The sequence below is a fragment of the Tauraco erythrolophus genome, chromosome Z (assembly GCF_009769465.1).
Source record: "Tauraco erythrolophus isolate bTauEry1 chromosome Z, bTauEry1.pri, whole genome shotgun sequence".
NCBI classification, from domain to species: Eukaryota; Metazoa; Chordata; class Aves; order Musophagiformes; family Musophagidae; genus Tauraco; species Tauraco erythrolophus.
Genome location: NC_141496.1, coordinates 45,152,653 through 45,177,008, shown reverse-complemented (window position 1 = coordinate 45,177,008; position 24,356 = coordinate 45,152,653). Strand labels below are relative to the sequence as shown.

At 39.5% G+C, this 24,356-nt stretch overlaps 1 protein-coding gene across 1 annotated transcript in view; it reads left to right on the top strand.

Moving 5' to 3' along the window:
* Positions 1-24,356, top strand: part of SVEP1 (sushi, von Willebrand factor type A, EGF and pentraxin domain containing 1) — a 131,587-nt gene that overhangs the window by 13,739 nt on the left and 93,492 nt on the right. The window contains 3 exon segments of the mRNA XM_086629854.1: positions 4,647-4,866; positions 4,869-4,901; positions 6,077-6,253. Of these exon segments, the coding sequence (XP_086485980.1) occupies positions 4,647-4,866; positions 4,869-4,901; positions 6,077-6,253 (430 nt within the window).

Here is a 24,356-nt window from a genome sequence, read left to right as displayed (position 1 = left end):
TCATTCAGCACCTTATTTTGAGTTATGGCTGTTGCTCAGTTTCATTTGATGGTAAAATCAGAAGCAGATGTGGATATTCGTACCAAACAAACAACTTCTCAGGATCCTTTTTACTTCCGAGTACTGTTTAGTGGGCTTTTAAGCTTTATTTATTGAGGACCCTGACAATGTATGATAGGACTGCAGAGCTTTGTCACGAAAAAAATCTTTATGTAGATACAGTCCATGAAGTTGACGGGGTCTGGTTAAATACGTAGAATCACCTCTCTTTTTGCTTACAAGTTGAGGGGTTAAGTGAACATACATTTTAAAATATATGGAATTTCTGTTGGGGAAAAAAACAGCTTTCAAAATGTCTCTGTGAAGAGAGAAGGAGTGAGGTATCTCAGAATAGAGGAATGTGAGTCAGGGTTAAAGGAAACAAAAATGATGTGAAATGCCACATAAATATTGAAGAGAAGAGGCAGAGCAATGCAGACTGTTACTTGGATTGTCAGCAGCTCTGGATGGTGGCCTGTCCCTTATGTCACTGTGCTTTCACCGAAAGAAACAAAACACTAACTGGACCACCAGACATATACAGATTATTTAAAATAGACTTATGTCCCTTTGTTTTTTTTCCCCTCAAATGCTGAATGTTTCTTCTTTCCCTTGTTCTTTTCCTCTGTTGTTATACAGCAGGGATTCTGTGTCGAGTTACAGCTGCAAGACATGAGGGCCAAGCTGTTCAGTGGCTTTGTTTTGTTTTGATTTCTAGGGGCAATATGTAGCAATCCTGTCTGGTCCTCTGTCTCTTTCTCTGCTCAGATCCACTGATGCCTGGATATTCGAGTCTGCCAGGTAGCAGGAAGACAGCTTCATGCTCTCTTACCTGTTAGCTCAGTTGGTGTCTGCGTGTGACAGAAGTCCTGCCCCAAAGAGGAGGGTTGTGCTTTCAGGTGCAGAGGACAGAAAAGATGATGGCTACTTGCTTTACCTCAGTCATGTAGCTAAGCGATATTTGCCCCTCAAAAGTGGTCTTTAAGTCCTGATGCTTCTCACTTACTCTAACCGATGACGTGCATTTTTTAAGAGTTTGGTAGGCTATTGTTCATAGAACCTATAGCCAGGCAACCTTTCTTGATTGCACAGAAAGATATGGAGGGTTTGGGTACCCTGCGCAGCAGTTTCAGAATGCATCCGTGACAGTCTAGTTTTGTAGAGCAGACATCCCTACTAATCAGAATTAAATAATCCGTTCTGAGATCCACGTTGTCCTGGCTAGACTACTATGGCTTAAACTAGTTCATTCATTGGCTGTGCAGACATATCCCTGTATTTGGGGAAAATACAGAAGTTTGATTGCTTCCTGTTATGAATATCACTTGCTGACAAGGTAGGGCAGTGTGTAATGCCATCCACAACCTTCATCTACAAAGTTTGTACAGTTTTGTTCTACACACAGAGGGAAACAGCGCTGAAAGGATATTACTGAAATTGCAAAGCCACATCCTGCCAAAATTAAGGTTTTTTCTCCCTTCTGTACATATTATGACATAATTGCGAGTTGACATCATGCTCTGCTACAGCAAGCTGCAGGCAGGTGGGATCTTGAGAGAACTGTGCTGGCAATCTCTGTTATGTCTCTTAACCCTGTGCAACTTGTGGTTTCTTCCTCAGTAACATAAGTTCCACAACTTGCATATTTTCGGGACCTATTTTTCCACCTTTATTATAAATGTGATTTGCAGATTCAAAGTTCCTCTGCAAAGCTCAGAGATGCAACAGTTGCAAAAACCAAATAAGTATGGATGGAACATATGTTTTTCCTCATCTTGTTTTTCGAAATAAAAGCTATTTTCACTGAAACAGCTTGAGACAAACATCCTGAGTGGAAAATTTCAGCCTGAATACTTCAGAAGTTGGATTGAAGTTTAAGTCGCTTACATTCTATTTTAAAATAGCACAGTTAATACTAAATATGTTAATTATATGTGTTAATCATAAATAACACTACCCCTTCTGCCTTCAATGCCACTTGTCTCAGAGCATCTGTTTCACAATGCATTTGAAATGAGGCATTTTTATTTTTTTCCTATTATTTGTCTTCATATTGTATTTTGCCTTGTCTTTATCTTCCTGATTCTTTTCATTCTAGTTTTCCACTTCATTCTGGTTTTCCACTTCATTCTGGTTTTCCACTTATGACTTAAGCAACACGAGGAACAATAGGTTTGGTTTGTGAAGGGCATTTGTGTCTTCAAGAGAATTTGATTTCACTCCCTTTGGGTTTTGCATACAAGTAGTAATAAAATCAAGCCCAACAGCAACACATTGCTTGGCAGTCTTTCTGACCATGGTGCCAATAGTTTCTGCTTTGATTTATGGTGTGTGTGCGTGTTTTTGTTTAGTATCTACCTGAAATCAGTGACTTGTCAAATAAAAATCAAATTGTCCTGAAACGTGGTCTAGCCAACTGAGAAAGATTATAAATTTCTGCGGGTTCTTTGGACTGGCCTAATTTGTGAGCTTTTGATTGAGCTGAAAGGCAGATAATTTTACTTTCTAAGTGTTACTTTAAGATTTTGTAATAAAACTACTCAACTCAGTTCATCTTTGGTTTTGGAATTTGTGTTTGTTAAGGATGGCTTAAATGCATTTACTACACATCATACAATGGTGTGGTTTTTGGAGTATCACCTGAAGGTCTGTCAAATGTGGTCTGTTGTATTGATTGTAGCATGATACAATCTATTATTGAAGTAAACATGGTGGTAATTTGCATGCCACCAAGTTGAAAGTCTGCACCTGATTCTTTCTACGTAAGTTCACAGAGGAAGGAGAAAATACACCTTCACAATCCCCTGCTTTAGGGCAGCAGACAGCACGTTGCCAGCAAGAGGAAATTGGTGGTGGTCTCATATTTACTCACGCTCTGGCAGACTGTGGCTGATTACAAGAATGGGAACTCCATAGAGTGGTTTGTAGTCCATGGAGGATACAACTGGAAGGGCGTTTTTTTAGTTACTTATTTCTCTTTCTTCAACTTCTTCAACTGGTTACATGGTTAAACTTGTAACTATTGTCTCTGACTTGACATTCAGTCCTTGAATGCATGATGCCATAGGAAACTCTAGTGGTTGTTGTCATGCTTTAGGTTTTGTTTTTCCGTGCATAGACAATTCTGAGAAGTGCTGATTTTTCCAGGTTCCAGCTTTCTAGTGCAATTGTGCTGGTGGTGAAGATTCAGTAGCTAACGGTAGGAGGCATGCTGAGGGTGCATTTAGGGAAGCTACTCACACTGTGCATCATCACTCTTTTGAAGCTTGTTTAATAGGAGATGTACCCAAATTCTTTGCTTTTATTTATGATTTACTAGCCTGGCAATGAGTAGGAACCTTTTTCTAACTAATCCCGTGTTCTCATCTGTTTCTAAAACCTGTTCAACTTCCAGTGGTAGAGAGAGGCACAGCTTTGTTTTTGCATTTTACATCAGGTATCTGAGATGCTTTTGTTACAATACTACTGTTCCTGACGAAATGTCTTCCATCTGACTACCTTTTTCTTCATATCCATGTGCATGTATGTACATGCCCTGTGGCATGTTTTCTGTCTATACATACACTGTTAAATTTCTTGTGGATTTACTGGGAAAATAGGTCTTTTCCATTCTATCTTATATGGAAAGAGAAAGACACAGCCACTGTTTTGTTTTTCCAGAAATTCAGTAGATTTCATCTTTTAGACAAGGAAATGGTAGAGGGAAAATGGGAAGGAACACATGGAAATAGAAAATTCCTGGGCCTGTGGCCAGATAATCACGGTGGAAACCACTCATAGATTCCTCATATAAAAAGCTGATTGTGTGAGAGCTGTTTCCAACATTCGCACCTGTGGTTTTGAGTGATTCCTCACCTTTTGTTGATCTATCAGTGCCTACAATTCTTCTAATAGATCTGTGGATTTTTTTGAGCAAAATAATCTCTAATAAAATACTTACTGTTCTTAGTTACTCCTTACAAACTGTAGAGGATTTGTCCATAAATTACATACTGAAAGCCACGATAATGAGAGTCGACGTGCCACAATTTGTGGTACATTTGCAGCACATTTTCATGGTGGAGTTTGGTGAGTTTTCACCAACCTGAATGGTCAAGCAAGTTTGGAACTGAATGGCTTTTATGTGCTGAACAGAAAAACAATATGAACCAAACTGGCAGCTGATACCCATCCACATCACTCCCATGGCACTGAGACAGTTGGTATCGTCTGAACTTTGGTCCCATGGGTCTCTCACTGGATTTTCAACCTTTATATTACCTGTTCAGACTGCAACCTGAAGTTGCTAAAGCACTGGTCAGGATCATTGCTGTCTGATACACAGATGACTTTGTCAGTCAGCATGAAAAGTGTCTCATTTCAGAGCGTGTCATGATTTCTGCGATTATGCAGACTCTAACCATCTGAAGTGTGACTCAATGTTTGCCCTTGTCTAACCACAGGCTTTACTTGCAGATTGTTTCATCTTCATTATAGTGAGTGGTCTTGCAGGGACTTAATCTAGCTGTGTAATTCGAATAAAAGACGCTACATCATGGAAGAAGTAATGTACAGATCAACCACTACTAACCTTTTGCTGAGGTGTGCAATTTCATTTTCTTTTCCAGCAAATATTACGGCATGCCCGTGGAAATGCCACAAAGGTGATATTTCTCATAACTGATGGATATTCCAATGGAGGAGACCCAAGGCCCATTGCAGCATCCCTGCGTGAATTTGGAGTGGAGATCTTCACCTTCGGGATATGGCAGGGAAATATCCGAGAACTGAATGACATGGCGTCTCATCCAAAAGAAGATCACTGTTACCTTCTTCACAGTTTTACTGAGTTGAAGCCCTGGCACGCAGGGCTCTTCATGAAGGTATTAACGTACCAACCTCAGAAGTCTACAGGGAGCAGAGAGGTCTGAATGGAAAGATCTCCAGTACTATCTTGTAATTGCATTTCATGTAGGGTTGATTCTCTCTTTTTTTTTTTTTTTCCTCTTACTTTCTAGCAGACTTGTTCATTCCTCAGGGAAAAGGATAAACTGTTTGTTTAACTAACTCATCGGCATCAAAATGTGAGCCAAATTCTCCTCCTTGGTTTATACATACTTACCTCCATTCAACTCATCTGTGGTCTTGGCTAGGTGTAACTTTTGCTTGAATATGTGAACCTTGTGGTCAGATACATGGTTGTTCAAAAGAGGCACCTAGTACACACCTTAAGACTAGCCTTAATACCTGTTGGTATTTACACAGCAACAAAAGCTAGCCTGGTCAGAACTGATTTAGATCCCTGCGTGTAAGAGTAAATACTATTTGTGTTTATGACCTTATACGTTCAGTAAAACTGGAAAGACCAAGGGGTGGAGAGTTTGGACTGTGGTTTTATCTTTTGTTATTCTGACATATTCTAAAAAAAACAGTTATTCCTGAGAAATAGAATAAATTAGACTAGCAAGTGAGAACATGTGACTAGACCTTCTTTGTAAACCAGTGCTGCTTGATTGAGGCTTAGAACATGCATCAGACTAGCCATTAGCATTTATTTGCTACACTTAGTTTTTAAAAGCCTGCTACTTTTACATAAGTAGTGTGCTTTACTGCCATCCTGTTTGTTCCAGGTAGGTTTAATTGGTCTGTGTGAATATGCCAAAGGAAAGATTTTTTTTTAATATGACCAACTGGTTGTACATTCAAGGCCAAATGCTCTCCTGCTGCCAAAGATGGCATCTGCCAAAGCTGGGAGAAGTTGTCTCAGCAGCCTCTCTTGGGAGTGAGACCACGTTCTGGTAGTGTTAGACTCAAATGAAGCTGAGTGAGAAAATTGAAGAATCTTTGCACCATGGATTTCAGTGAGCCTTTTTCCAGAATAAGAACGCTAGGTTTTTTTACATTTTAAATGTAGCAAGGCTCAGCTTTGTGCTGCCATCACTACTGCTTAGGACTGGAACTTAGGGTTTTTAAGAAATGTTTCACTAATGACATAATTCGAGACTGTGGAGGGAGCTTTGTGGAGTTTTTTTTTGTTAATAAATTGATACTGTTTCAGACCTACCCTCTGGCAGCTACATCCAAGAAGATATATCGCATTGTTCATATCTCTGTGAGGCAAGTGAAAACTGCTGCGACATCATGGCAAGCTGTAAATGTGGCACTCACACCGGCCAGTTTGAGTGCATCTGTGAGAAAGGATACTATGGGAAAGGACTGCAACATGAATGCACAGGTGGGTCTCATGTCTCAGTGCTTGGGTTTCTCTGTGTGTCCTGAATACAGTCTATTTGAGGGCAAAATCTGTATTTGGGATTTTGGCTATGGGCCTGGATCAGAATGCATTTGAGGCTGTTGGAAAATTCTCTGTGGCTGAAGGCATGGATTGACTCTAGCAGTCAGACTCGCCTCATACCTTGTCTCTAGCAACAGCCAAAAGAGATGCACTGGAAAGCAGTAAGAATAGGGCAAATATTCGGACAGTAAAACTTCCCTACAATGCAGCTCACCCACGGTTTGTGACTAGAGCTTACCTAGTCTGAGGTAATGTCTTTTGCACTTAAGTGCTCTTAGTAAGTTTTTCTTTCATAATTTTGCTGATCCCTTTTGAACTTCCATAAACTTTCCTGTTTGGAGAGGGGTGGTATAAGTGGATCTTTGCAGGATAAATCGTTGGTGAAAGTTACAAATAATTAAATGTTCTTTAATTCTCTCACGTTGACTTTCAGTTACTAAAGAGGAAGAAGGCATTTAGGTCACTAAATAGAAACTTGTCATCACATTTTGCTAAGGTTGTCGTTACTGCATTTTGGACAAGTCCTTTTACTAGTATACATTCAAAGCCCACAGTTGAAATAGCAACAATTTACAGTTCTTTATTGTCAGAGAAGATCTGCAGGTTTTATCCAACTCCATTGATTTTTCTAGGACAAAAGTTTCAAAATTGTCAGAGCATGTCTGAACTCTCTTATGTATGTTTTGTGAGCTGGACGAAAGGAGTACTTATAATCAAATATTTCTCAACTAGAAACAAAATAGAGTATTTATATTGATCTTGTTTATATTTTCATATTCTCACTTATATTCTGCATATATAATCACAGTTCTCATTAGATGGTTCCTTAAGAGATGTGAACTGAGTGCAGTGGATATATGGATCATGGTTATAGAGCTGTTTATGAAGGTCATGTTGCTTTTTTAAATGTGATTTTCATTACATGTGGAGAGTCTCTTGATGTAACTTGTGAGAGTTAGTAGTTGTCTTCAGAGAATAGGCACAGGCAGGTTTGTGGCTAGAAGCTAAAGAATTCCTTCAGGGGAAGGTTTAATGGAGACTGCGATGAGTGTATGCCTGCACAAGGAGGATTATGAAGATGTGCTGAGGGATCCAGATTCTGTGTAAGCATATGATGGAGGAAAGGTGTTGTCTGTCATGAGTGCAAGAAAGGACTGTGATACCCCAGTTTTTGTGTTGGAAAGTTGATCAGTTGTGTTACACTCCTTCCCAGTTATCAGCTTGTAAGTCACCTTGTGCCTCTAGAGCATATTTCCTTTGTCTGTTATTAAGAGAAGTAGGTAAGCAGGAATTCATTGGGTTTTGAGTGCAATGTGAGTAGAAGAATGTAGTTAGAGTCAAAGTCAGCACTGGCACCTTGGATCAGAATCCTCTTTTAAGTAAGTGGGTGCAGCGTCCTTGTGTGCTTAATTAACTCTGAACGAATATACACTACTCCATTTTTCATATTTTCAGTTGTAATTCTGATTTGTTTCAGACAAAGTCAAATTTTCATCTTTTTCTTTTTTTTTCTTTTTTCTTTTGTAGTTCAAGTCAATTTCCTCCTCCTCGAGTGCTTTAGTAACCTATTGAACAAAATAAATGCAGCATTTCTGCCTGTGTCAATAGCTTTTATCATTAAATATTGTTTTGAGCTACTCCTAAAGATAGCAGGCCTATGATTTTAGAATTATCTTTTCTACATGAAAGGATATTTGTTGGGGTAAGCATATCTTTTGAATGCCACCAAGTATGATAAAAGTCCAGTTTCTTTCAATGGGTACTTCACAGCTGCAGAGGAAAGTTTCATTTGACATCATCGGCAGGTACTTGTAAAACAAGTTTTTAAAAGGGGTTGGTATTAGATACACTGCAAATAAGCTGATGATTGCAGCTGTCTGCTGTATATATGAAGATAATTGAAGATGCATACATGTATCTTAGGGAGAATTGACCTGAGTAACTTAAGCCTGTTCTTTAAAATATATCTGCTGTGTTCAACTATTGTATTCTTCTTTAAGACATGTGTTTCTTTAGAGAAAAAACAGCATATTTTGAAATCTTTATTCTGAAAAGGATTCAAACCTTTTTTTTTTTAATGTTTCCCAGCTGAGCATAGCTGTTGATTTGTAAAGCATGAGGAATCTTAAGAATGCATCTTAACTTTTCTTCACTGTGTAATGTGCAGGAGGACTTTTGGCAAGTGTATAGTGACAGGACTTACATTTTAATTGAACTACTTTTAGCTTTTGATTGGTTAAACTTGCACATATTCTACAAGCCTATGTTTACTTAATACTGTAAGGCTTTTTTTAAAGAGTTTTCTTTAAGATGGGAGATTGTTCTTCTATGATGTATCTGTTCTTTTTGCTATTTTAGTTATTTTCTGTGGTTATTTTCTAGATGCTTTTGTGCTTATGCATTATATTACCTACTGGTTTTTATGGTTTTAAGTGTGAGGCATTAGAATAACTATGGAAAAATCATTAACAGTTCTTTACTTTTCTGAAGTACCTGAAAACACTCTCTAGAACGCTTCCTTAAAGTAAAATAGCAGCCACATGCTTTGTTCGGAAAAGCAGAAATTGGCTTCAGTGTCCCCCTCCTGTTCTTTGTAATATTGTTGATGATGTGCCACGGAAAGAAGAACAGACTGACTGTTCTCTATTTTAAAAAGCAAACCAAACAAAAGCTTCTTGGCCCACACTAGGAGCCTCATGCAGCCAGAGACATCTGTGACAATTGTGACAAGGAAGGGAAAAAGAGGAAGAACAGAGACAGTATCTTAACCAGTCCCAAGCATTCTAGAGTAAACACCTCTTCTTCAATAACGCTTCACTTTTTCCTCCCTTTCCTTTCCTTGACTACAATTGTTGAGTTTCAAACTAGAGACAACCAAACAGAAATGCAGAGGTCAGCAGAAATAAACCTATGATTTCCACTATCTAAGACTGCGTCTTCCATTCCACCAAAAAAAGGTGGGCTGTTCAAGTCAACTGCTTGTTCCATGCAAACTGAAACAAATGTCCAGATCTCCATTTATATCTTCTTCTCTGTGTTAGGAAGTTAGGGAATATGTCTTTAATAAGGCAAGACTTTCCAGATAAAGTTATTTTTCGAGTGGGCTCTTGGGTTGGGTGACCTTTTAGATCCATGATGATGCAACTAAAGGATAATACCCATCATGTTCATCTCATCAGTTACCTCCTAAGCAGAACCACAGTTATTGGGGACATCACTCCATTTTTTGCAGCACAATGTATGCATGAAGATGATGTGTGGTTGAAAGGGCAGAACTAGTAAAAGAAATACTTCTAGTCTATGCTAGTTATTCCTTCTTTGTTATTTTTGGTCCCCTACTGAGATATAATCATTGAAGTGTAGAATTTCACCATATGTACGAGTATTCAATAGGTTGCCTAAGCTTTGATTTAGGAGTATGTAGCATATCAGTTATCATCTGCACAGCCACTAGAGCAACAGTTTTGCCTCCAAAACAGCACATGGATTAGATCTGTGAAGAGCTTTTCCAGGGAAACTTGAAATCATGTGAAAACTGTGACTTTTTTTACAAATTTTAATTCAGAATACGTTCACTGAAACCGCTTTAAACTTTGAGGAAATATAGGTACAGCAAGGCAGGGGAGATTTGCATTTTGTGGTTTCTTGGATTTTGGACCCAACTTTCAGCTGAGCATTTTTCCCATGAGATTTTCATGATTGTTCCTGTTGAGAATGCAGAACAAAACCTGATGTTCATGAGTTGGATAGCCTTCTAGTTAGGAAAAAAAAAATTTTGTGTTTAATATATTACTAGCAATTCTTTTCTTGGTCAGACAGGAAGAATTTTCATTCCAGTGCTGATTCCAATGGCCTAGTGAAAGAAAGCTAAGCATCTCTTCTGCCATGCTGTGTCCTTCCTCCTTCCTTTTGATGGGAGCTTCAAACCCCTGGAAGCTGGGCCATCCTTTCTCAATATTGCTTTTACAGAGGTGTTTCATTAGCTACCCTTAGGAGTTTCTGGTTTAATGAAGTTTTGCCGACCGTTTTGAACTTGTCATACTGTGCGTGGAAATTTCTCTAAGTTTACAAGATCCTTCCAAGCCCTAAGGCATCCAGAATTAACAGCACATAGCATAACATACGCTGTACTCTTCAGCAGATGCTTGTCATGGATCTGGAGTGGGGAGAACCGCCAGCAGCACTCTGAGATTCCACTAGTAATTGACAGAGAGGGAGGGAAAAGAGAGCAAGAAATGGAGTGTGAAAAAGTGTGCAAAATGTCTCCAGCCACAGTAAAATCTCAGGCTAAATTTGCCTGTTGAATCTGAAGGTTTGAATTAGTTCAGAGAACTGCAGATTTTCAAGCTCTTAGAACTTATTTTCTTGCTGTCTCACAAGGCAGTGTCATTTCATGCTTTGACAGGAGTTTGTTTTGGTTCCTCTTCTTTTTTTTTCAATTTCTAAATCAGAAAACTACTCTTCAGTTCTAGCTTAGCTCTCACTAAAAGAAGGGTTCTCCTGAGACCTGTAGCCATTGAAAACACAAATTGAAAAAGGAGCATCTCCATGAGGAAGATGTCAAATGTCTGATATGTTATCTTTTGCCACATAAACCTGCAGGTCTTGACAGGCAAAAAGAAGAAAGCAAGTAAAAATTTTAAACTTAAGTTGGAAAAACTTGGATTACAGCTGGGCAGGGAAGTTGGGATGTACATGCTTAATGAAGCATTAATTAATGCTTACAAAACCTGAGCAGTTTGGAGAGGCTTGGAGTTGGACTCATCTACTGTACAGACAGAAAAACTTCACTGGAGAGTCCTTGCTCTATGTACAACACCTGTCAGGCATAACAGCTCTCTAATCATGAATGTCTTTCTGTAACCCTTCTAGGGGATGAGATACCTTCGTATACTTTGTTTACTCTTATATTTCTAATTTATTCATTTAAAAAAAATGCTTCTCCCAAGTGGAACCACCTTTTGTCACAGCCTCTCTTCAGTGGGTTTTTGTCTGTGATAATATGCAGAGGTTCTATTGTGAATACACTGTGTTAAAATGACTGGCTGTCATGTAAGGAGACGAGAAAATAAGAAAGCAGGAATCCAAATCAAAAGGAAGGATGCAAAATACCCATGACTAAGCAACGGTGAACTGATGCTTAATTAGTACTGGCAAAAACATTCCTCTCTGTCATTCTGTGTGTTTTTTTGTTTTTCTTATAAATCTTGTTTGACTCCTTATGGGTAACAATTTGAACATAACATCGTGATAGTTAAATACAGAAGAAATGTAAATGATTGTGTTTTTCTAGAGAGAGTATCATAACATCATGATGGGTGAGTACAGGAGAAATGTAAATCCATCTGGTTTTCCACTGAGGGTACTAGAACACAAGTGAATGAGGAAGGTGGATATAGGATGCAAGTGCTATAGACAAGGGTATGGAAGTTTAGGAAGTTAGTTATCTTTAAAAAATCTTTTTAAGACTTCAAAAAATAGTGTAAAAACATTCATAATTGTTGTTTGCATAAAGACTGAAGAAAATACCTTTTACAGATATTTTGTGTGGAAAATAAATACATCTGGAAGCATGCAGACATGCTGTTCCAGACTTTTTACACTGAAATCTGCTTTCTTAAAAATGTGTCCCCTGAAGCCCAGTATTTCCTGATTGGCTTTTGGAAATTCAGGTATGGATTCTCCTGCTTGCATTTTTGGTGGCTTCTGGCACCAAAGTAGCTTGTTTCCCACCTGTACAGCCGGCTTCATGAAGATGGGGCATTTCCGGCAGCGGAAGCTTCTTTTGCAGAGTTTACTGCTTGAAGCCTTATGACCTTGTACCCACAGAATGGATCTGAAAAAGTTCCTAAGGTGCAGTGTGTATGAAGTGATAACAGGTTTTGTCAATTACTGAAGTGTTTCTTATGGTACTGCAAAACCTCTATGGTCTGCTTTCCCCATGTGAAGCCTTTGAAGAGAAACAGTAGGAGAACATTTTATAAATGTAAGTAGGAAAAAAAACCCTGTTGAGGTTGGGATTTTATTTCTTTCTTTTGGGATATAAGTATTCACAACTCAGGTGGGGCAGATCATGCAGACTGGCCTAGGGGTTTTTTTTTGATTGTTTTGGTGGAGGATTGTTATTTTCTTTAAGATTATGTGAAATTCATAGTTTCCAAAGCAAAATTTTAATCCAGATTCAGTCCATCAGAAAACTCTTTAACAAACTCTAGAGTCAGACAGTGAGCTTTCCAAACCATCATAGAAATATGAAAGTTTAACATCTAACCAATGGCTTTGCTTGCAAAATTGTAAAAAAGGAGCTTTTCTTGGTCGATTTGGTACAAGTTTTTTCACATAAACAAATGACGTGTGCAGCTACTGGTGTTATTTAACCATATCCATAGTTTTGATAAGCCTGTTGAAGTGAATAGGAGTATTTCCAGTAGTGTTAATGAGTTTTGGATCAAGTCCTTGGAACTGAGTGACTAATTTTTCTCTCTTCTCTGGGCCTTATGTATCAACTTATATACATCTTCTGCTGCAAAAGCAAAATTTTAAGTAACATTATAGCTAATATGGATAATGATGTTTCATTGTTATCAATTTTTTCTAACTGTACACCTGTAGCTTGTATCTTTTGCATTTAAAACTGATCTGTGGCAGGGAAAGAAATCCCTAAAACTAGCTAAAAAATCACCAACAGAAAAAGTTTCTTTGTATATCTGCACCATTTCAGAGGAAATTCTTTAAAAATGAAGTCATAAGGTGAAAGTGAAAACCCAGATTCAATTTTTACATATGCAAACCAGAAAAGCAGAGGTGTAATTTTACGTCTTCATGCAGTATTGAAAAATATCTCATCCTTTCCAACTAGGTGTCATCTGAGGCTTTAGAAAATAAGTTTCAATGCCAAAACAGACTCTTTCTTTTGTATTAAGTGCAGAGCTATTTCTGAGATAAATTTGATGGAAAGTTGGAAAGTGATGCACAAATTATCCTTTTTTCTTTATCGCGGAAGTGACTTGTCCTGGTCACCTCAGAATGTCATGAAAATAAAGCCTCTGGCCAAAGTTCATGTGTGCAATTAGAGAAGAAAAATCAACCATCTGGAGGGCTTGAGAGGAGCAGAAACCGTGCTCTGAATAATAATAGACATGACATAGAAATAGTCTCCAGCTTTCTGTGCTGATCAGACTTATCTCTCCCTGGAGTGCCCAAGCTGTCCTTTGGCCACAGTATAACCATCGCAGGCAGCCGTCACAATGGAGAAGGCTCCAAGTGTAAATACAGCACCAGATGGGTTTAGCCTGTAGTTAAATGATCGTGAAACCTTTGCTGTTGAGCCAGGGCTTTACCTTGAATCTCTAGACAGGATAAAAAGCAGGCTGTCTTACCTTCATCAAGTTTTTACATGGTTTGAAAACGCCCTTTTCCAGCTGTGCAATCCTGGGCGAAGTGGTAGTTTACAAACTTTGTGCTGAACATGTCTTCTTTAACTGCCAGAAACATTCATCAGGCAGTTGCCACAGATTTTTGAACAATTGAGGCTCATACTGTGTTTAGCATAGGCCTTTGACTGATCTTGCAGATTTGAGAATCATTTTCAGGATTGGGACTTGCATCATACTAGGCACTTACTGGAATAATTGTCCACTGAATCCCATAAAAAGGGTTTTTACTGCAACATTCTTTGGTTACCCCTATGGATTATATAGTGTCATCTTGCCTTCACTACCTTTTCAGAAACACATAGCCAGGATGTTTTTTTAGACATGCAACGCACACATATTATTCCTGAACTTGTGCCAGTCTCACAAATTAAAAGCAGACATCTTAGCATTCTGTGAGCCTTTAAGTGGCTTTTATCTTAGAGAATAAAAAATTAAAATTCTGGAAAGAGTGCATCAGGACTAAAATAAGATGACACTATACAACAAATAGTGTTAATTATTGAAATGAGTGAGGTTAAGAGACTTTGAGCTTGTTTTAATTAACCGTTTTGTCCCTAGTGACTCTCTAAGGCTCCAAAGCATCACTTTTAACTACTTAAGTCATTCTCGGGTTGTAATTTGTGCTACAATTAACTCATAAGGTTTAGTCTCAGTGCCTGTGCCTGTGAGATTGTGAATAGGTATTGGGATTTCTAGCATCATTAAGTTGCTCCTAAAGTCTTGCCAAAGCTGATTCATTTAACCAGACTGGAGCGTAGCGCTCTTCATGTGACAAAATCAGGCAGTCACTGTGTCTCTGTGTTTGGATTCTGATGGATGGTACATGGTGTGTTTGTCACTTGGTCAAACAAATTTGACTCTTGGCTCTCAGAATCAATTGAACACGGAATGTAGGAATATTTTAATTTTATTTTTAAATCCTTGTCTTGACTTATTCTGTGATAGTCACTCTACCTAGGCCAGAGAATATTGCAAAGTGTGTTCTCTGTAAGAATGAGAACTATTCTTTTCAACATTTTAAATGAATTGTCTACTTCTCTTCCAACATGAAGCAAGTATTTGTGTATAATGCAGTTCACATAATTTTGCAAGTGTTCAGAGATGGTCATCTATTAATTGCCCTGGGTTTGCTGAGGGGGAGAAGAAAATGTAGAGGCAAAGGTGCACAAAGCGTATCAGGTCATAACCCACAGCTAAATAAGTCATTTGTTGCAAATTTTGAGCTAAACAAAATCTTTCAAGGGATATTTACCCAAAAGGCAATATAGATGTTCCTTCCACTACCTTCTGTCCATTTGGCTACCACCATCATCAGAGAGGAAAGATAGTAGCAAGAAGAGATGAGATGGCTTTTCTGTTGCCTCTTCTGTTCCGTCCTGTCCAGCTGACTTCTCTGTGCTCTCTGTGGAAAATTATCTGGCAGGTTCCTCAGATCATTTCACAATCAATTCCAGGGAAGAAGCCCTTTCTCTCTGTCCTCTGCAGCTATGCTCCTCTCTTCCTCCTGCTGTGCACATTTTCTGTTTCTTCAGTCACAGGGGTCCAGAAGTACTTCAGACTCTGGTACCACTCCAGCAAAAGGCAGCGGGCAGCAAGAAGAGTATGCTGGAAAAAATACCATGATGAAAAGGGGACAGAAGCCCACTCAACATGGAGCAGAATTAGGGCAAATAGGTTGCAGATATTTTATGATAAGTGTAATCTATCTGCAGGTACTCAAAAGCCAGAATGGATGGAAGCAGTTTGGTCTGCTGTCTTGTAAGCAGCCTTGTTTTCTTCTTTCGCTCTAAAATCTACAGCAGATTGTCCAGCCTTGAAACTGTGCTGACTGCGTGATGGAGTTTGACCAGGTCCCTTGAGAATAAGAAAGAAGCAACACAGATCAGTTTCATCAAACAGGAAATGGATTTCTCCTGGGTTGTTGGTGTTTTGATGGAAATAGAAATCAAGAGTCTGGACAGAAATGGGAACCTCTTCAGGCCAAAACCCTAGAGTTAATTTGTTACCATGCAAAAACAAAGCCAGACCAGCAACTCACACGTCCAGTGCAGATGTTTTAGTAGGGCTGACATCTGAAGGTAGTTTAAGAAGTTGGATTTTTTTCTCCCTAGTTTGAAATTTATTAAGTGTTTTCCTCCACAAGAATGGGAGAAATTAATGAATCTTTGCAGGGTGGGGTGGAAGGAAGTTGAGAAAGATAAATTTTACAGAAGTGTGTACAATGTAGTTTATCATATAGTCTAATTATGGTCATGTTGTTTAGTTACGGTTTGGACCTGACAGATTTGAAATAAAATCCAATACAATTGAGCACTAAGTTGCAGTTTTTCGTTAGTGTAAAGCATGGAAGAATGGCAAAATCTCCATCTGTGTAGGTGTGTGCAGCTGTACTGATTTTACAAAGAGCTGCATCCTGTTGTAACAACCTAAGGTCTATCCTCCTTCTCCTGGCCATGAGGCAAATCTGCTGGGTGTTCTTCCATCAGGCAAAATAAACATTCTGAGGACAGCTGAAAAAAATGAGTGGATTTTTGGCCCAAAAAATTCAAACAAAGGATGTTCCCTTGCAAATGCCATAGTAAATACCCATGCAAAGTTTCCAGCTCCTTGTAGCATGTGCTTTGTTTCTCAAACAAGAATGTCAGAAGATACAGTACAAGAGGTTTCCTACATTGTGGCTGCTAATGCTGCATGATTTTTTTCACAGATTATTGCTGTTAATTCCAGCCTGTTTGTTGGTTAGGGCTTTGCAGAATACTCCGGAGTATAGCATTCTTAGTACTATTGTCAGGCTTCCCTTCAGCTCCAGTTTTTGTGGTTTTATGACAGAACAGTGTTTGCTATGTTCTGACTGTGTTCCTCTAGAAAAACTCTTATTTAGAAATACACATAGGTGGTATTAAAAACTGTATAGAGATAGAGACCGGAAACATCAGTGTTCTGATGGAACAAAGAAACACCTACACCTACACGGGCTGAGAATACTCTTAAGTCACATTAATTTAAAGGCGTGTATTTATATTCTGAGTTTACTGTCTGTGTAAAAATGCCTGGAGCTTTGGAGGAAAGTGTTGGCCTGTGACTGTGTTTTCTCTTCCCGTCCGTCACTTCACACTTTGCCCATCTGCTGCCCTTGGAGCATCCTGTGAAGCCCACATAGGCCTGGGAACAGCAGTCTGTTAAAGCCTGCCGCGGTAACTTTAGCATCATAGGAGATAAGCCTTACGTCGGTGTAAGGCTTACATCACTTACGTGTCTTACATCAGTGACAGTGTGCGTGCTCAGTCTGGGGAGTCCAGGTCAGTACAGAGGTGCTCTAGGACCTTTAAATGCAACAGCTAACTAGAGTAAATCTTCTGCATCTCTTTTAGCTTTGTGGCATAGAGGTGTTGTGGGTCTCAAGACAGAGTACATGGAAGAGAGGTTTGCCTGCAGGAATATGAAGTGCTGCAAAAGTTACTCTTTCAAGTAACTGAGTTCACGGGACTAGGTTTTTCCAAGTACAAGAAGGGGAGTGGGAGGCTGAGTAGCCATATTCTGAGAAGTCTTGATGTCAACATGGAACATAAAGAATGCTTGCCAAACCTCATGGTTATACGCCAGAAGAGCTATGTGCAGTTTGGCAAGTGTTTCTTTCGGACTTCCATTATTATGTATCTCACAGAGGCCTTAGTTTGTATACTTAAATATACTCTGGTCCTCTAGACCTATTTCTTCTGTCAGTTTGGCAAAGAATATCGCCTGAAATGCAAATATTCAATTTCTCTCTTTTCAGAGTCTAAGCCTTTTCCACAACATAGGGAGGATCACAATATGCAGTCACTTTCAAATCCCTTCACTTCAATTTTTACATCGTTGTGAACTGTAGAGGAGTAAAACATGTATATAAATTTCGCTGTCTTTTATTTCTGAATGGAACTTCAAAATACAATGCTTTACAAAACACACCACTATCTTTAAAACATGACACTTCTGTGAGCACCGATATTCTTCCTGGCTGGCCAAAAACCCTTCACAAAACTATCTCAATGACAGTGCAGGGGTGGTGGTTAGGTCATGGCACAGGAATACACAAAGGCTAGGACACTTAATCTTCATTAGTGACTTGATTTCAGCAATGGGAGTAGCCAAGCTGCATTCATGTATGGCTTTTTTAGGCCAACCACTGGCCCACCCTGTGTCCACAGTCCAAACCCATGAGAACAGAAGTAAACAGTAATTTTTTGATCACAAAAAATTGAACTGAGAAGGGGAGCATACTCAACTCAGACACTGAGGCTCCCTCTGCCACTATCTCTTTAATGTTACAGTAGCTAAGGGTTACCTTCATTCCTGCTTTTTCCACTACTTAGCAGTGATGCTCCTTTTTGGTACTCATCCACAATAATGTCTCTCCTAGCCTAGATGCCAGAGGAGTTTGGCCTAGGAGCAGTACTAAGCAACACTGTGGCCCCAAGACCACGGTTTGCATGGCCCTGAGTTCCAGCTGACAAATGAGGTCTCATGCTCTGCCAGCCTCCAGCATTCTGCTGTCTTCACTCTTCTGATAGATATTCACCATCACCAGCAGTTCTTCAGCAGCTGCCTGGGCCCTTTCCACAATGTCACAAGCAAGAATGCAACTTGCACCCTGAGAACATGTGGGAAGCCCCTTGCAGTCTTCTTGTTCCCTCACTTCTTTTTAACTACCTATCCCTCAAGATGCAAGTGATGGATTACAGCTGTTACTTGTCTGGGTTTTGCTTCAAGGATGAAGCACAGACAAGTATTAAAGGTAACAAGTTCAAGGTCTGTGTATGTGAAGCTTCACAAAGTTGTCTGTAATGTCTTAAATTTCGCTCCCAGTGATGTTAGAGATTGATTTATTCTCACTACTTTCAAGGTCATTTTTGGGAGGCCTCTTATGCTGAAATAGAAAGTGCAGTGCCTCATACATTCCTACATCAGAGAGGTAGTTTATCATCTGTCGCTTGCATCTCTCACTGGTTCACAGTCTGCAAAAGTGCAAGAAATTAAGCAAGAGCTTGGCTCCAACTCAGGAAAACCTGGGATATTTTTAAGCAGCATTAATTATCTTGTGAACCTAATTGGAATCAAGTGCTGTTTAGGAATAGATTTTCTAGCTAAAAATCAGTGTTAAGTCTTAGGTCCATGAAGCAGTGATTTAATCATTATTGCTGCTTACATTTGTTGGGTTTTGGGGCTTTTTTGCTTCAGATTGCAGTTAACAGTGTTCCGTCCTTCTTATTCTCTGTGTCTGCAGGTGTGGATGTGGGTGGTCTTGTTCATGGCAAAAGAGCTCGAAAAAGGGCATACATTTAGAGAAGGTGGCAGGACCAGAAGTGTGACAGGCCTTTTTCCTCCCAAAAAATACAAAGGATCTCACTGCCCGTTAGAAAAAGTGATTCTGCTTCTTCAAGGTGGAAAAAATACCCTCGAAGCTGAGAAGGGGATTGAGAAGTGGGACACAGAGGACAGTTTCGCTGTGATGTACAGAGAGGCCGAGCGCCTGACAGTTCTTGAAAGAATCTCACTCTGCTGTTTCCCTGCTCCCTTTCTGGCAGCAGCAGCAGGCTATTTCATTCTAGTTTAAACAACTGCACTCTAGTAAAGCATTTGGATGTTACAGGTTGCTGCTTTAGCACGTGTTTGGTCAATACTGACAATGAGAAGCGAACACATGGCTCACTAGCCAGGGATTCCTGCTTAATGGGAGAACTCCTGCATTACAAAAGGTTAGGTCTTTGCAGAGTGGCTAAGAGATGGAGACCAGGTTAATGATATCTAGCCAGGGATGCAAAGGTGGTGTTCACAAATGTTTTAACGGAGGGTCTTCACAGAAGGAGGCTTGGGTGGACTGAGGACTAAGGTTGGGTAATTGTTTGTGGTACTGCAACATAATAATTTTTATCTTTAATCTTTTTTACCATAGCTTTTGCAGTAGTAAAGTTCACTTTGTTGTCAGACATAGGACTTAGTACTTAAAAGGCATTCCTTCGATTCAAATCTGAGGTGACTCTTTTGCTTGCTGCTGACATTGCTTTAGCAAGACTCAGATTCATCCTTAAGGACTTCCCTTATGTCTTGCAAAGAAATGAGAGGGCAGAAGGACAAGGGAAAATGGGAGAAATGAAGTGAGAAGCAGTCACTTCTCCAAGTGTTTCTTTAGCAAGCAACAGTTAACAGTGAACATAGCGATCTAGTCATTCTCTCAGTGCTCTTGCTTTCCATAAATGAGACTCTGTATTGACCTACATATTTAGATCATTTTAAAAGAATTTAGGAGATCCTGTCAGTTTCTGTAAGAGTTTTGTATGAGGAATGGAGAATGGGATTTCTGGCATTTTTCACAGTAAATCATGGGTATCAGTAGTGATTTCAGGAATTAAGTAGAAACTATTAATATCGAGATTACAACAGTTTACTGAACTCTACACAGGGATAAATGGGCTGGTTTCACAATATGTAAAAAAATAATTGGCAAAACCACCACTTTTTGTTGCCTGAATACTGGCCTGAGCCATTGCATGTGCTTCAGCTCTCTTAAGTTAACCAAAAACTGTCTGACTCTCACCCTGGGCTGCTAAGTAAATAAACATGGAAATAGTGACATATGTTCTCCATCTGCACAGTCATGTGCTATATCTTCAGTGCTCAGAAATGTTACTTAATAGGAGTATAATCACTGTTGTTGAAAACTGTATTTAATGATAAAAATAAAGGATATGGAAAAGAGGCCAAGTTTGGCACCTAATGCAGTAGTGACAGTTTATTGAGAGTCTGGCAGAAATGGCTTCACTTTCCTGTTTATAATAGCTTTTACTTGCTGCATTCCCCATCTGTGATTCAGCAACTGGAACTACTCTGGTCTGCAGAGAAAGAAGGCAGAAGCAGGTATATTTTTATTTTTTTTTCTTCGTGATCATGTACACCAACAGCTGCTGGAAGAGGGTGTTGGAAGTGACAGAGAAGAGGAGAGGAGAGGAGAGGAGAGGAAGAGAAACGAGAAGAGAAGAGAAGAAGAGAAGAGAAGAGAAGAGAAGAGAAGAGAAGAGAAGAGAAGAGAAGAGAAGAGAAGAGAAGAGAAGAGAAGAGAAGAGAAGAGAAGAGAAGAGAAGAGAAGAGAAGAGAAGAGAAGAGAAGAGAAGAGAAGAGAAGAGAAGAGAAGAGAAAGAGAAGAGAGAGAAGAGAAGAGAAGAGAAGAGAAGAGAAGAAGAGAAGAGAAGAGAAGAGAAGAGAAGAGAAGAGAAGAGAAGAGAAGAGAAGAGAAGAGAAGAGAAGAGAAGAGAAGAGAAGAGAAGAGAAGAGAAGAGAAGAGAAGAGAAGAGAAGAGAAGAAGGCAAGGCTCCGGGGTGATCTTATTGCAGCCTTCCAGTACTTAAAGGGAGCCTACAGGAAAGCTGGAGAGGGACTTTTTACAAGGGCATGTAGTGATAGGACAAGGGGCAATGGCTTTAAATTGAAAGAGGGCCGATTTAGATTGGATATAAGGGAGAAATTTTTCACTCAGAGGGTGGTGAGGCACTGGAACAGGTTGCCCAGAGAAGTTGTAGATGCCCCATCCCTGGATGTGTTCAAGGCCAGATTGGGTGAGGCTTTGGGCAACCTGGTGTAGTAGAGGGTTTCCCTGCCCATGGCAGGAGGGTTGGAACTAGATGATCTTTGAGGTCCCTTCCAACCCAAACCATTCTATGGTTCTGTGATTCAATGACAGCAGGAGGAGAGCTTTTTACATTAGGCTAGTAAAATAATTCAGGACCATACAGGGTTTCGTTAATATTTTGCCAGAGAGCAAATTCACAATTTTTGCCTGAATTAAAAGGAGAAAATCTAAGGATGTGGAATCTCTGACTCTTCCTGGATTCCTCATGCAACTTGCTGCTCTCAGGAAAGCCAGTTTGCTCATTCAGTTTGACCAGAGAGTCATTTTTAGTTGCACTCTTTAAGTCCTGAGAATCACTGAACACAAAACTGTATTCAGATTGCTGAGTAGGTAAACACAATGGAGATGAATCTTGAACCACCAGGCATGTTGTTCACTGCAGAAACCTATCAATGTGGTGAAGCTTGGGGTGCATGCTTTGTCAACTTCTAAACCCCAGTCCCTTGTTTTGGTTAAAATTACTGTTGAGGAATCCCAGGAGAAGGTGGTCTGTTGAGTTAGCTGTGTAACATGAGACTCTTGCTTACTGCTTCTGGAATAAAGTGGAGGCTGCGTTGAGCAAGTGCTGGCTGAGTTGTGGTGATTTCAGTGCGTCCCAAGAGACACAGGCAGTGGAGCAGATTCTCCCTTCTGCCCAGCTTCCTCTGGATGTAGCACATCAGGCGTTAAGGAACCAATTTTTTTCCCCCAGGTCCAGCTTAAACTTCTTTCTTTCCAAGTAACCTCTCTTTCCAGTTGTGGATAAAAGAAGACTGCTCCTGCTTTCCAGGGTGTGCCTCTAGCTCACACAGAACTTAACTGAGCAACAGATAGTGCAGCCCAGATGAAGCTTTTTAACTCTTCGGATGTAGCTAACTGCTGTCACTTGGGATTGGGTCTAGCGATAATTTTGGCCCTTTGGTTATCTAGTAGCTGCTTATTAGTCCATCCTGTTAGGGCAGGGATGGATTGACGCATTTGTTGGGACAATGAGGAGTAATGAGAAAGTAAGTAAAAGTATGGAGTGACTTTGCTCCCTGCATCTAATTTGAATCCCCATCTGCAAATGTGTCCCTTTCTTGGCCCTAGCTTTTCCTTCTTGAGTCAGAATCCCTTCTGTCAGCTGAAAGGAAGATATTTAATACATGGTATGATGGTTTGAACAGATCTAGGGAAAACTGGGCTTCCAGTGCCTTCAGACAAGACAGATACTAGATCTCTGAAACGGGTATTTGCTTATCTGTGTGTAGCACAAACTAAACAAAATGTTGGGGTTCTTTTCAATGAAATTTGCTTTACTTCAGCCTTCTGTATTTTTCTACAGTTTTGTAGAAACAAAAATATAACTTCACAGCAGGTATATTAAAATGGCAAATGAGTGCACCTAGGAGAGGATGGTGATGTTCCGTTTCAGTATTTATGTATTTAAATAGCAGGAAGCTATCCAGAGATCCAGGGCACTTAGGACAGTACTGTTTAGGGTAGCATGTGCTGTCACATCAGCAATAATCAAGGTTTACTGAGGAACGTGTGTCTCTGATTATGGTGAAGACCACATCCAAAGAAGCCTACTATATAATATGTAGTTCTGCTCTGAGGAAAGCATTTTCAGAGTTGCTTTTATTTCCCCTTTTAAGTAGGGGTCCGTTTGTGTGTGAAGTTTTGGACACAAAACCTTCACTTGCACATAAATAAATTTGTAAATAACCTCTATTTGCATGGCAAAGTTTACACAATCAACTAAGTTAATTTCCCAGATAGACCTTTTTGTAGCTTCGGAATTTGTTGTATACTTTTAACACAATACGTTTTACAAATAAGAAGAGGCATGATGACACAAATCAGTACCTAAGCTCTAAAAATCAAAATTGTTGACATGAGCTGATATCCGTAGCTAAAAGTCATGTTTATGTTTGCTTTAGGTATGCCCTCCAAATGTATCACCAAAGCTAGATTTGATGTCTATGCAAATAGCAAATCTGTAAACGCTGTTTAAAATTCCACTGGGATTTAAACCAGAAGAGCTTCATTTCAATAAATGAATGCTATTTCTGTGTATACAAGTTGCACAAGTTGTCAAGATGTATCTTTTGAACTTATGGCTTGAATGAAGCATGAGTATGCTTCTTTTTAAGTTACAGTACGATACATGGAATCAGGATTTTCTTTTTTTTATTCCTAGCAGTGGAATATTGTCGTTTTGATGTCTGTAAACTCAGTAAAAAGGTTTGAGTGAACCCCTCCCTATGTATCATACACAGAAGTCGCTAAACTTCTGACTTATTTCAGCCCGTTCTCCCCAGTGAGAGAAAATTTGTAAATCTAATAAAAAGATGGAGCAAAATACATGAAATAGGAACAGAGATGACATCCAGCTTGTTAAATCGTTAAATTGCTAATGATGTTGCTGTGAGAAGGGTGCTTAAGGAGTACTGACAAAGAGCAGATTGATGAGCAGGTTCAGTGCTGTCTGAAATTAATGCAGAGCACACGCCGGGGATAACAGGAGATATTAAAGAGTTGGAGAACATGCTGAGACTTAGCAGAAATCCTTCCCTGATCTCTACACTTAAAGCCAAGCTCAAGGGTTTCTTATGTAGTCTTTGTACAAGTCATACATATCAAGTGTTTAACTAAAGCCACTTCCTTGTGTATGTCTTGTAATTCTAGCGTGCTCCTGGCTCATGGGTTTTTTTATGGCACCATACATGTTTCAAACTGCAGAAATGTGGATTACAGTATCTGTCAAAGGTTTAGATTTTTTTCTCTATAGCTTTCCAAAGGCATTTAATGGACACAAAGTGCCTGTTCTGACAAACCTACCATATAGGAGATTTAAAAAAAAAACACCTTCCCAGATAACTTAAATATGCCAGCAAAAGCTGTAACTTCTGGAGGCAGTCTCTACAGTAGAGATCCAGAGTGTGGAAAGTCTTTGAGAAGCAGGCTTAAAGACCTTGATGTG